General features: G+C 46.3%; 1 protein-coding gene across 1 annotated transcript in view; it reads left to right on the plus strand.

The window, feature by feature from the left end:
- Positions 1–8,999, plus strand: part of LOC135900500 (uncharacterized) — a 223,442-nt gene extending 214,443 nt beyond the window's left edge. Inside the window, exon 3 of the mRNA XM_065429979.2 lies at positions 7,627–8,999. Coding sequence (XP_065286051.2) covers positions 7,627–7,830 — 204 coding nt within the window. The 3' untranslated portion in view covers positions 7,831–8,999. The remainder of the gene's footprint in view (positions 1–7,626) is intronic.
- Positions 9,000–14,556: the final 5,557 nt, after the last annotated feature.

A 14,556-nucleotide genomic window follows, 5' to 3' on the forward strand; every position in this document is an offset into this window, starting at 1 on the left:
TATGGGCATAATCAGGCATGGGTATGCCTGGCAGCATTTGTATAACATTTGTATAACTTGTGTATTCTTCACCAGTGCTCTTTTGTAAAAGTGTTCACTTGTATTTTTGTGTATTTTCCTTTTCATCTGTGCTCTTTAATAGTGTTCACTTGTGTTTACCGCTGTATATTCCCATGCATTTTCTGTACATTTTCTTAACCCACTCCTGCTATAGCGCAAATTGCGCTGCAGTATGTATAAATAAATAAATAAATAAATAAATAAATATTGATAGGCTTCTTCGAAAAGCTGCTCCAGAAAAGGACACAGGAATTTCTGAAATTTTATATAAAATTCAGCACTAAGGCCATCAGGACCAGGCGTCTTGTTCTTCTGCAGCGTTTCGACGGCAAAATTAATTTCTTCACGAGTTATTGGCCCATCAACGCTGAGTCGATCCCCTTCTTCTAAGTGTGGCATAAGAAAATAAGCTGATCAGCGTTTTCTTCGTATCCATTTTGAGTCTTAACTGCAGCGAAAAGATCTTTATAGTGAGCTTCAAATAGGCTTATTATTTGGGACGTGTCTGTGTATATAGACCCGCCAGACTCAATTTCTAATATTTGCTTGGAAAGCGCGTATCGCTTCTCATCACCGAGAGCCCTTTTTGTGGGCTGTTCCTCTGTGAAGCGAGTTGTGCGTGAACGCACCATTGCTCCTTTGTACACTTCCGTCTCATATTTCTGTATTTGTGCGCGAACTGTGTTTATTTCATCGCTATACAACCCTGGTTCCTGGCTTTCGAAAGCGTGCAGCTTGTGAAGTAGATCATGAAGGTAATGCTTTTCAGCTTTTTTTCTTTGAGACAGCTCACATGAAATGGCAATCGCCTCATTTTTTACTCTATTTTTGAACATTTCCCATTGAGCGAACAAAGAAAGCTGTTGACATTGTGTTATTTCTAGCCATAATTCTTTCACTTTGTTTACAAAACTTTCCTCTCGCAAAAGTTGTGTATTAAGTTTCCACAGTTCCCAGTTTGGAGCAAATCTGCGAAATTTTCGGGGACCCCATGAAACAGCTACTAAACAGTGGTCTGTAAAAAATACAGGCTTCACGGCGTAGTTGTGAATGTTAGACCAGAGATTTGTCGAAACATAAACACGATCAAGTCGAGCATGGGAGACGCCTTGAAAGTGCGTGAACCGCACCGAAGATGGTGTGTAGGCGCCCACGTCTATTAGATTGTGATCTTCTGTTAACTGATGCAAGAAAGTAGCACTTGCATCATAACGATTAGTTAGGTATGAGTGGTCTCTGGAATGACAAACACAGTTGAAGTCTCCCAACAGTACCAAATCTCTGTCAGTATCTAGGAGCGGAGCAAGTGAGAGGAAGAAAGCCTTCCTGTCACTCACTTTTGAGGGAGCATAAACGCAAATAAATCGCCAATTACGGGAACGAAAAGAGAGGTCACAGCATATAAGGCGGCCTTCCCCATCAACACGCAGCGACAATGAAGAATGATTTAACTGCTTGCTGACTAACAAAAAGCATCCAGCGGAAGCACCACATGCTTGGCTAGTACACACCTCGTAATAAGGTTGAAAAGTTTGCAGCGCAAGGTTGACATCACCAGTAGACGATATCTTTGTCTCTTGCACTGCACCAACATCAATTTCATGCTGCCTAAGCACGTGTAGTAACTGCTGCTGACGCCTTATATGCCTCAGCCCACGTACGTTGAGTGTCGCTACACATAAGGGGAGGGTGAAGGCGGTAGCCATTTTGCTCACCTAAAGCTTTTGTGTTTCACCGCCCTTGGCCACAGGTAAATCTGTGGTCTTGCTCCCTTTGGACTTCTTTGTGGCACTCTCCTTACTACGATGATAAAACCGGCGTGGCACATTATCGCCAGGAGAGGGAGTTCGCTGAGCACTAGCAGACACTTTCTCGGGCGCCTGTAGTGCACTTTCTGTTGCTTCGTCGTTGCATGGTGCCGTACGTTTCCTTGCCTGACTTATGTCCATCGCCTCTTCCTCTTCTGCCTTGTCATCAGGGGGCTTTTCTTTTAGGCTTGCTAGGCCAGGTGGGCAAACTGAGTCATCCTCGCCGGTAGCTTCGCTAGCATTACTTGAGTTGCTTTGACTGGTTGGCGTTGGCTTCAAGGACTCCTGGTCCTCGTCCCTAATGCCACCTGTAGTCTCTCCGGTGGCATCTACTACCTCTGTAGAATCCATGAGATGGTCCAGTTGTGGCTCGTCTGCGCTAGGTTGCCCAGAACGAAGCTTATTGGCGTAGGTGGACACGCAGGCGTCCGCTGAGTGACCAAATCGGTGGCACTGTAGGCATCTCGGTGTTCTGCATTGTCGTCGAACGTGTCCCACGCGCTTGCAACGAAGGCACAGCGGAGGCCTACCGGGGATAAGTACGAGGCACTGGTGTCCATAAATGGACATAATGTGCGGTATTGAGGTTACTGTGATAGTGTCCTTGAGCACCAAGGAAACCTCCCGGTTTGTTGTCACCCACTGTTCCATGCCAGTGCATCTCCATACTTCTCTCTCCACCGACTTCACCTGACCATAGGCCTGGAACGCCTCTTCAACGCGTCATGGTTCAAGGTGAGGTGGAAGCCATAGTAATTTAAGCTTGATGTTTTTAGTCTCCGGATCTATCACCATGCACTTCAGCCCTTTGACACGTAGCTCACCACAGGCGACGAGAGTCTGTTTTGCCGCACTACTAGCGCAAGTAACCATCCATACATGGCTCATTTGATACTGTCCGACACCAACAATATCTGAAGTATTCACTACCTCAAGCAGAGCGTCTCGGAAGTCGGGAGCACGGTATGGTCTGCCACTCAAGTCCGCATGAAGGAAAATAGAATTCAAAACATCGTTACCGGTTGGTAGACGCGGGAGGACAACTTTGTAGCTTGCATCTTCGTTCAAAAACGGGGTCGACGATCCTCGGCCTGGGGCCGATACGCTGTTTCCAGCAGAGAGCATTTTGGAGCACAGCCGTTCCACACGGCTTCTTCTAATATGCTTTCCTAATACTCCTAATATGCTTTCCTATTCCTAATATGCTTTCCGAGTGTACATTTTGGCCATGTCAATAGTACGACGTGCTAATGCGCTGATGTTTACATTTGCATTTTAAGAGCCAAGATCCGCTATCACTCCACCGCGTCAAGTGCCGCATCTCTAGAAGAGCAAGAGTGTTCGTACCATCGACAGGTACATCGTGGAGAGCTAGAACATCGATTTTGATGTACGATATCCATATTAAATAAGCCATTCAGAAATAGACAACGCTGACTGTTAGGGTTATTACTGCTAGTTTCGACAGTTGTCTCTCGTTCTTTACACTTTTGAGCGCGCATATAATTCGTGTGTTCAATGCAAAATAGCTACATAAACATTCGTGGATGAGAGTTCTTTCTGACAGCATACTGGCTTCTCACGGCAGCACTGTACCAGATTAATGAGACCCGAGCGAGACAGCTTTTCACGCAACTTTGTGGAACAACCCAAATCTTCTTTTCCGCTTCGCATAAGCTTGTGAAATATTCCTGGGAAATTAACTAATGTGTCAGTGTAACAGCACATGTAAGTCCACAGGCCCGTGTGCCACATCTTACCAAAAAAATAATAAAACAGATACGCAGCCATTCCCGCAGATGGTATGATTTTGATCAGCGGCCGATCTTGAGGAGGCCGGTAGGGCGTTGCTGGTGCCGCGTCGTCACGGCACAATTATAACTATTCGCCACGTCGACTTTAATACCGGTGTTGGTGCCATCAGCATTGCCGGCTTCAGAGAAGCGCGATTGAATACCGCGCAAGAGAAAAGTACAGTGTACACCACCGATGCGAAACTAACATACAATTTTAAAGGGCCGCGACGGAAAGCGCTTCTGTTGCGACTTCGGAACTCTTGGCCGTCGCGACCGAATGTTTCTGCTGCGACGTCAGAATTGGTGTCGTAACGTCGGAGTCGCTGTCAGGATACAAAGCTGTTGTTCCGACTTCAGAACTCTTGTTGTCGCGACAGAACGTCTCTGTTTCGACTTCGTAACTATTGGCCTTCGCGACAGAATGCTTCTGTTGCGACATCAGAATTTCTGTCGTAACGTCAGAAATGTCACTCAATTAAGAAATGTCAAGAACTTCTGTCGTACAACAGAATTTCTCTAGTTGCGACAGGAATTCCTCTTGTCTTTTTCAACTGGGCACTACAGAAGCTTGTCGCATCGCACAATTTCAGTGCATTTCTGTTGTCATCATTGGGTACATGTTGCGACGATAAGTTTCCGTTGTGGAACAGTTCTCTGTAGTGCAACAGAAGTTTGTCCATTACTTCAGGAACACTTCTGTTATGACGACTGGGAGCCTGTTGCAATGATAGGTTTCTGTCGTACAACAGAAGTTGGTCGCATTACTTCAGGAACACTTCTGTTGTGACAATTGGGGGCCTGTTGCCACAATAGGTTTCTGTAGTATTTCAACAGCTCTCTCTAGCACTACAGAAGTTTTTCGGGCAACTTCAGGAACATTTCTGTTGGGACAACAGGGTGTCTGTAGTGATGACAAATTTTTCTGTAGTACTACAAAAATCTGTTGTAGAGCTTCAGCTTTCTGTTGTAACAACAGACACACGACGGACTGTACTTCTGTAGTCACAACAAGAAATGTCTGATGTACATCAGAAAAGTCTGTCGCTCCATCAGGAATCTGTAATTACTACAGAAAAATCCTGTTGTACAACAGAAATTTCTGTAGTACTGAACACAACCTCTGTTGTCATTTTCAACTGGGAGCTGTACCCTATCCAGGTCGGATGAAGGACGCTGCTTTAAAGGGACACTAAAGTGAAAAATGATTTCTTCTGCATCAGTAAATTACCTTTCTACAACACCAAAAACACCACTCTTACAGCGATAAGACGTTTGGTAAGCCAGAAAAAGCTCAAAAACGAAATACGGGTGGCGACGCCTACTTGAGTTCCCGCACTTGGTGGCTGTGACGTCATGCGTTTTTATGGCACCTTCTAGGGCCTATTAATTATATATAGCTGAACAGATTGACTACATTGTGTTCTAAAGAAACCAGATATTAAACATGGCAAGTTTCGGGAATCTTTACTCGGCCAACGCGGGCCAAATGCGAAAACATACTTTGGAATCCCTGACGTCACGCTGACGTTCCGGCGCTGAGGTTTCGGCGCGAAATTCAAATACTGATACTTGGCCCTTCATTTTCTCATCTAATAATCAAACTATTTTTTTTAAATGACTGCCTGCAGGGTTCTGAAACAATCCTTCATTAGTCTAAACTGATTTATTGTTTCGCTTTAGTGTCCCTTTAACATAAAGCATGTACCCACTTGATCATCCCCGTCGTCAACCTCTTCATCGCTGCAAATTGCGCGAGCTCCTTATACATGCACACTCAATAGTTGCTTGTTCTTCTGCAAAAGCAAGTACTCATCCAGGAAAAAAGTTGTGGCTTCCATAGTAACAACGAAACTAGAGTATACTAAATGGAACCACCCCACCGACGGCGCAGAAAGCGCACGCTCATACTTGCGGTGTTGAGCAGCGCCTCACTCACAGTATCTGCAAGCTGTCGTAAAGCCTCAATGCTTTTAAACGTTAAGAAATGGTGTACTATTGTATTATCGAATAAAAATAGGAAAATTCGAATATTAGACTAGTTGCTATGTTGTTTTTATTTAACGATGCTGGCATTGACACTTCGTGAGCAGGAGGCAACCTTGCGCATCTCTGCGACGGAAATCGCGCTGCCGCAAAGGCATGTGAAAGCTCTCGGCGAAAATCACTCTGCGGCGTGCACGGCAGAACAATTTCTTTCGCCCCAATCGCACCATGTGAAACAGCCTTCAGACGGGCTGTAACGTGATCCAGCGGCCATGGCATGGCCCCCAACCTCGAGCGTCTCATGTCGACGCCAAATAACACTGCGTTGACACATGGACTTGGTTAAAAAAAAAGCCCGCTGTCATGACAGCAGCTCCCAAAGGTCCGACTCAAAGAATACGACGTGTCGCGATTGCCACAGCAGCACTCCTCGCGCTCGAGCGTTGGTGCTTTTTGTCGTGAGCGCCCCTCGTGTACCTCGTATTCGCAACAATATACTTTTAGAACTGTGTGTGTTTCTGGCAGCGTTTCTGGATGGCAAAAACGGTCACGAATGAAAAGTTAAAAAAAAGATAAACCGTCACGTTCGAACAGCGGTGTAATTAGGCGAATGAAAGAAATTACCTGAGTATCTCCAAGCGGCAGCAAGCAACACTACTTAGGTTTTGTTCAGCTGCGGCGCATCTGCATATTTTTAAAGTTTGACTCAAGTTGAATGGGACACTGGGAGAAATGCAGCGTGTAGTTTATTGTGCTGAGTACACGAGTTCTGGGTTTCGTTCCTATTAGTATTGTGGGCTTAATTTTTGTAAAAACGCTTTTTTTCATGCCAATGCCTTTTCGCATGACGTAAACGCTTTTCGAAATCGTGGGTGCGTATGCAGCACGTTTTTTGGATAGTCCTATCAAAAGCTCCCTTCTTTGGCCAGATGTTTCTTACGTGTTCTCTTCTCTTTTTCTGGGGCTGTAAAGCAAACTTATTTTGTAAAAGGACATTTATTGTAAGGTGCATCCATTCTGCGTAAAAAAAAAGTGCTTTACAACCTCCCAACGCAAAAAAAAAAGCTGCCGCACCTTAAAAACAAAAGCAAACACAAGTGCTCAAATGTTTCTAGCCATAGCCTCATATTTGTCGAATCTGCATCCAACCCATGTCCTTGAGCGCAAAAAAAAATGGCGACCTCTTTTGAAACCACAAAGCTGATCCTCGAGCGTGTACGCTAGTTTGTAAGGCAGCGCATGAAACTGCGATCCACAGCAGTGTACTTTCTTCGGTGAAAAATTTCAGACGCTGCTTCCGGGAGCCGTGAAATGCAAGAGTGATGTGAGTAAGTATTGCTCGTGTAATGCTTGCATTGTGTGCATTTCGCTGCCTGTGTTTCACGATGTGTGATGATTTTTTTAAAGAAGGGACAACGAAAAATATTCATAATGCCCGAGGGCCCGAAAACAAAATTTGGAACACAGTGGCTCGAGAACGTAAGGCACTGAGCACCTTTGAATAGGGTACCGCCACGACAAAAGCGTGGTCAAAGCGACCGCAGCGACGGCAACCTTTCCTCGGTCAAGTGCCCCTGTACTGACGGTTCCGTTTCGAGATGAAGGTGTTACAACAGGAAATGTGAATGCTGACGTTAACTTTCGTTCGTAAACGGTATAGAAAGGTAAACCATGAAGGACCAAAATGAAGTGAGCATTTCGTGTGGGCTTCAATCTTAGACAAATGTTTGCCTCTAACGTTCTTGTTGCGTTGCGGACTGGCTGAGATTACCGAGTTTAGAAAGGAAGTCAAAATGTCATGGTACAGTTTTGATAGGTCGGCAATATGTTTTTGATGTCTCAGTATACAATGACAGTACTTATTATTGCAGGAAATCGAAAACCTTCAAATCGGAGGAATAATTAGCATTCCAAGGTCTTGTTACTGAGCTTCTGTAAATAAACAAACGTTGCATTTTTTTGCATACGTACATCACCAGGAGGCGCCCATGGAGAGCCTGGTGCAACTAATAGAGGAGCTTCTTCAAGGTGTGTGTGGTTTGCGGGAAGTCGAGCAGCAGAGCCTGGAACTGGAGCGCCGGTCGCACGAGACCAACAAACACCTGCTTCAGCAGCTGCTGGCTGCACTTGTTTATGGCGCCAGCCAGGCCTCTATGCCCTGTCAGTTCCGTCATGAGAAGTAAAGAAGCATAAGCAAGGAATTTCATGTCCCATTCTTTCTCCTTTGCTCTAACAAATTTGCTGATGTAGTAATGATGATACAAAGCCCGTATATTGCTTACTTAGAACAAATAATTGCTTATTTCACGCTTTAATGCAACCACAAATAGCACAGGAGATGCAGCATGACTTTGTGCTTCAAGTGATACTGCAGCAATAGGAATGTCCACAATCAGTCTCACCTGCACAAGTACCAGAAGTCCTGGTGGTACGGGCATTCTGTCCGTGACACTAAAATTTCCATGCACCTGCTTGTTGGCATGTTATTATGAACACGAGGCGGCACTGTAATTGTTCTTCAAGTACGTCGTCAAATGGCGGCAATCACTTGTTGAGGGGCGGAGGAATTCTGACTTTAATATAACGTCGCAAGCAACATATGAAAGCACTCAGAAAAAAAGTTACGAACATTCCTTGCCGATGCTCCAACATTTCATTTGCATTGTGTATATATATTTTTGTTTTTGCATTTTTATGCAATTTCTTATCACGGCTTAACAGAGCTGGAACGTCTACTGTCCTTTCTTGTGGAACTCTTGCATTGCCACAATTTTTGTTTTCATTCACTGTTGTTTAGGTGCAGGTTCTGGTGAATGTGTAGCCCTTGCACTGCAGTTCATTGGCAATATTTACGAAGCAGATTCGCTTTGTTAACGTCAAATTAGGATATTATGGCTTTTTTTCTATAAGTGTGTAATTCTACATGACGTGACATATTCTTTTCACATGTAGAGACGCATCTGTACATTAGGCTATAATAAATATTGCTTTGTTGCAGCGCGATGATTTATGCATTCACACATCTTGTGGTATGATTTAAACCAGATACTATTTCCGTGTAACTGCGGAGTACGCAAGTGTTCTTAAACAGTCCGTGCCGTTATCTGCGAGATTTTTTGGTGCATTTATCTGTGATTTCTTTAGATGCGCGCAGAAGGTGATGCAATATTTATTGTGACTTGTCTCTGCGATACGTAGCATATGTCTTTACTAATGCAGCACTCCTGATGATTCTCACACTTCTTTAACGAAGAGGCTGTTGCACATGATATGTATATATACACGTTTTACTTAAAAAAAAAGGGCTGTATGTTGAAGGTTGAAATAATAAAGAAAGGCAGAGTTCTGTTTATTCTTGCATTTACACATCACTACTACATTTGCAGTGCTGGCTTGCACTGCAAAACTTAAATTCTGCTATATTTCGGTTACTCAGTACTGCTTTTTGCAAGTGAGGGCACTTTTTTGAATCCTATGAACTGCTAATGCGTGAATAGACTTGACGCGAGCCACAGCGTTTGACATGTTGAATGACCAGTTGATAGCATTTTCACTACTCGGAAGAAACGTCGCGGTTGTTGTGAGAAAAAATGGTGGACAACCTAGGAGGTGCGCATGTAACAGCACGTTCGATGAAGCAGAAGCAGTGACGTGACGTGCGCTGGGAATTTTGGCTTCTGTTAGCTTTTCTGCCTGAGTAGAAAGAGAGTGGACAAACTCTTATGTCCTTCAGTGCACAAGGGAACTGTCAGCAACATCATTAGGAAAAAGTCTACAAAACAAAACTGCAGGCTGCATCCATGGCACACAGGGCATCAAGATGAAGACCGCAGCTGCAAGCAAATCGTGGCAAAGGCCCCTTTAAAAACCACAGAAGTTTATTTTGCTTTCCATCTTAAATATTCTTACTAAATATTCTGTTTTACTTACTACAGAAATAAACTCTACATATCCCTTCACGACGCAACTTTTACATTCCTCGGCAAATCGTAAATGATTTGCGTTATGTAGACATGAACTGCAACTGAATACGGAAACTATTTTGTCAGCAATTTAACAGCACGAAATTATTTGGCATCTCTTATACCACCACATCTTGCTGTCACCACAACAGCTTTCACGCACCTAGCAGTGCTCACGCTACTGTTGACGTCGCAACTGCCACCAAACATTGCTTAAGTAACGCATGTGTTGAGTACCGGTTATGTCGAACATACCAATAACCGTGTCTCGGACAGCCCGCAATCTCAATTAATTAATTAGGGACCTCTTGTTTAGGGGCAGAACGTGTGGTATGGGGTCGCCATTAATGACATGTCCGCTACTACTGCTGCTCCTGCTGCAGTCATCACTTTTATCCTCATATACTGTGTCGCGTACAGTAAGCTGAAGATTGCGAAACACAGCACCTGATGCGACAATGCTGGCCGCAGGTTCTGGCTCATAGAAAAGGGGTGCGGTACCGCGGCAGACAGCAGGAACGGCTATTCAAGAGCTCAATACACCTCTGCACCACAGAACGCCCGGCGGCATGTGCTGTGTTGTACTTCCCTCGGTTGTTTGCATTGGAGGATGGCCAGGTCCCAGTGTCAGGTGCCACGGCTCCATGAGGTAGCCACTGTCACGTGCATGAAGATGGACGATGAAAGAGCATTGAGTACTTCTCTGACGAGAGGCAAGTTGGTGACTGAGCAAAGCTATAGAATCATTCAACAATTGTAGAGTTCGGAGGCTGAAGACTCTAGAGATTACTTTTGTAAGTCCAAATAAAAGCATGAGTTGGGCATGTCCACCCCGACACATACTGCTAACCAAATTACAAGTGCACTACTCAGTGCCAGTCAGAAGCTGAAGAAATAAACAATAAAAAGTACTACCAATTTCCCCGTAGTAGCACTAATGTTTGCTCATTTCTTCTACTTCTTGCAGGCACTGGGTAGATTAGTAGCACTAATATTCGTGTTGCTTTATTCTGCTCCTGGCAAGCACTTGGTATCATGCTTGCAACTCGTTAACAGTTGTAACATTGTCTATGGGAACACTAATTGGTTTGATTTTTCCTACTCCAGGCAGGTAATTAGTCATGTGTTTGCAACTCAGTCGAAAGTTTGCATTGGGGCGGACATTTCGTTCTATTCGCTACTGAAGCGTGACTGCGTCGAAAAATGTATTGTCTCACCGAACAGGTATTCCCTGGTATTGGCGATGTGCTCCGCTTGAAACCATCGGCGAAGTGATCGCGTCCGCTAGACCAACGACTCGGGGTCCGACCCCGGTCGCATAGGATCCACGGCCAGGATCCTTATGTGCGTGTCGCAAATATGAGGAAAATGTGAACGCAGAAAGTCTCCCTTGACAAGTGCAACATAAGCGAAAAAAGAAGCAGAGAAACGGCACTAGAAAACATGACCTATACCTACGACCGTGCAATTGTGGGCGTAGTCTCCCTTGCGGCACATGAATGTGGCCTTGCGCTCACCCTTGGTTGCGAAAATTGCAATGAAGCTGCCGTCCACGCATCCGATGACGCCGGGAAAAGCAGCGCGCAGAAGGAAACCCTCCTTCACGGCTGCGCTTTCGTCGGCTGTCTTTGCAACATGTACCCACTTGTTGCCGGCCCCTCCATTTAGAACAGCCTCGCCACATGTTGTATACATTCGCTGACGGTCGACTTCGACGCAAAGATCGTCTCCTCGCTCCCAGCGGACGCTTGGAAGTTCCCGGTGGCAAAGAAGCGCAGCTAGCACACCACCTACAGCCGCACCCACAGTCCCGTCCCTCGCTCCGCTTTTAAGTATAAACCCCGTGCAAGCGATCTTGCGCGCGACAGCGACAAGCGACGCGATGGAGATGGCGGTCGCATTTGCTCGTCGCCTACAAGTCGTGCCCCATACGAGCGATGACTTCGAGCGACGTCGCCCCAGTATTGCCGGTATGAGGGCAGTAATATAGACGCCGAAACTAGCGTGACGCGTGCTTTATTAGTTTAAGTTGACGTATCTTACTGTAAAAAGCAGCATAAATATTTCTGAAAGTCTTGCAGTAGGTTCTTATTCTTGCACGTATAAAAAATCAATCACTTGCTCGTTCCGTGCGACAATCGGAAGTATATGAGTTACATACATCCAGTTGCGGCGTCGCGCTATTGGCTAGTCGCTCATAGCCCTTCCGGGCGACGAGCGACGAATTCTAGATATGCAGAGCCGAGTGATCGCGCGACAAGACTGAGCGACCTGTTTAGGCGACGGCCCGATCCGTCGCTCGAAGCCGTCGCTCGTCGCTGTCGCACACCAAATCGCGCTCATGGGGCTTAATCTTTAGTTCCCCCGGCAGTTACTGGCACAATAAGTGCACCGTTTCCTTCGAGAGTGGAAAATGCCGCGGGAAACGCTCATCTGGCCTGGCAAACGCGTCTTTCTGGCTCTGCGTGTCCCCGTCGGCGATGCGAGGAGCCGCCGCCTTAGCCAAGAGAGGAGCAACCCTTTATTATGCCTAACGATCCTGCCTCTGGCCGAGCCAAAAATGTATGCCTTATGTTCCGCGTAATGAGTGTGTGAAGGTAACTTTGATGTTTCGGGTTTTTGCGGGTTCCTGACGTCACCTTACTGAAAGACATAATGGGCGCGGCCCGTTCTTTTTGGGCCAATGGCAGTGGGCTGATGGCGGCAAAAGGCATAAAATGTAATAGAATTCCTACAATATCGCACCCCTGGCCGGTCTTCGGAGGGGACATGGTGCGTTTGCCTCTTAGATTTGGGAGAAGCGCTTTTGTTTTTGAGAGTTGTTATTTTATGTGCATGTATGGGCCATAGGTGTTTAGCTAAGGCGCTGTGTAACCAAGGTGATCGTATTTTTGGGCTAGGGATTGGCCATCAGTCGGGTGGCTCGCGGAGAGTATTGAGAGGAACTGAAAATAACCTAGCGAAGGAATTATTTAGCACGGAAACAGTCTTGAAACAGACAGTGACAAGAACTTTATTAGAGTGTCCTGAGGAACTCGAACGGGGGGAACCCAAGGCTCCCCGATAAAGTTGGTGGCTCCGCCCACGACGGGACAGGGACGTGGTGACTCTCCGCGACGACGCGGGCCCTCTGGACGGCCTGTAGTTGGTTTGTGAAATCCGAGCTCTTCGGCAAGGTGTCTCACTTAGACTTGTTATGAAAGTCGGAGCCCGCGTTGTACAGGCACAGTTAGAGCATGTGGTCGAAGAAGCAGCACGCGTGACCACATTTGGAACACGATTGCGGGAAGTTCGGGTCTATCCAACTAAGCGCTCTCGGCGTGAGGGAGGATCCCGTCTGTAAAAGCCTGAAAGTAACAGCCTGAGCCCTGTTCAGTTTCGGGATCGGGGGAGGGAATTTCCTTCTGCTGTGTCTGTAATGTGACGTAATTTCGTGAAAGGTTGTAAGATTATCTTTGAAGGGGCGATCCTGCGGGAGAGCCAGTCCGGTAGCTCGGGCGCGGGATGTGAATTCGCGCGCCAGGCAGTTGGCCCGCTCGTTAGAGTTGCAACCCGCTTGGTTAGTTACATCGTTCACGTGCGCCGGGAACCACGCTATGGTATGACTTCCAGTGCCTTCTCGCGTAGTAGTACGAAATGATCTGTTGACGATGTCGGCTGCATGTTTACAAACTTGAAACAAGCAGAAATTTGTCAACGGCAGTGGAAACGTCCCATTAACAGTGATCAATCGAGGAGCAGACTAGCGACGCGCTCTGTCGATCCTTCTGTGACTTTATATGAACTGTCGTCCTGCTCGCATAGTATGTCTGGGGTGATTAACTCGGCCGAGACCAGGTGAAATGGCGCTTCCAAAACATTTTAAGGTGGAAGCCTTACGTGGTTCGCTGCGCGATGACCATGACGAAAGCACGTCAGGTGTAAAATGTGGCACAAAAATCAACCTGACCTTCAGCTTGCAAGTGGCGTGTGAAAAGGGAAAGGACGGCGCCCGCGAAATGTGTTGCGTCGCTGACGTCACGCAGCAGCGACGGGGGCAGTTGTGGCAACGGTCAACTGCGAAGCGAGACAGCAGGTGATGGAAGACGCTGGCCAGTGACATAGCCCCTTGCGCGGTATGCCTCGGAAGTACGCTACGGCCCAAGAGTCTTACCAAGCGAGAAACGAGGTGCGGGTTGTGAAGAGGCGGGAGCAAAAAGAAATCACGGGAGCAAGGCCTTCGACCACGAGTGCTGTTTTCCCCTGCTGAAAGGACGCACTGAAATTGTGTTGTGCTTGTGTGACACATTTGTAAGACTTACTGGCAATTAGCATGCTGCATACTGAGGTAGTGCATTAAGTGCTCGCATGTGTCGTTGAGGTCGACCTACAACCGCTTCACGTGTGCTTCACACTGCGGCTCGTTATGTCTTGCAAAAAGTGTGGTCCCCGATTGAATAACTTAATGCATTACCATGCATGCTTTCGCCTTCATGTTTTACAGAGAGTGTAGCATGCTTCAGAACTTTGTTCCTTGAGTGCCAGTAACAATGACACATTAATAAAAAGGATTATCAGTCTCCCTACAACGTCAACACGTAATAGATATCTAGGAAAACGCGTCAGATCACACCCTGTCAAGATAAGCGTGTTACGCGATGAGAATAATATAGTTTAAAATGTTGGCTCGTCATCCTGGTCCTGTGAAAGGGGATGTCCAGGGAAGCAGTTGAAAACCACCAGGAAAACTGCTGAGGGGGGTACGCAATGCTTTATGGCTTTAGAGTCATATCACTAATGATATGTTAGAGTAATGGAAGTAATTCGCGTAATGACAACTTTGAAAGCACGAAGCCGCCCATAGCGGCACTGCAACAACACTGAAATTTGTTCATAGGCTGGTTATTTTGTATACGAAAAGCTAGGCACGTCACACCTCACATTACAAGCTGCCATCGACGCGGCAGC

The sequence above is a fragment of the Dermacentor albipictus genome, chromosome 5 (genome assembly GCF_038994185.2).
Source record: "Dermacentor albipictus isolate Rhodes 1998 colony chromosome 5, USDA_Dalb.pri_finalv2, whole genome shotgun sequence".
Classification (NCBI taxonomy): Eukaryota; Metazoa; Arthropoda; class Arachnida; order Ixodida; family Ixodidae; genus Dermacentor; species Dermacentor albipictus.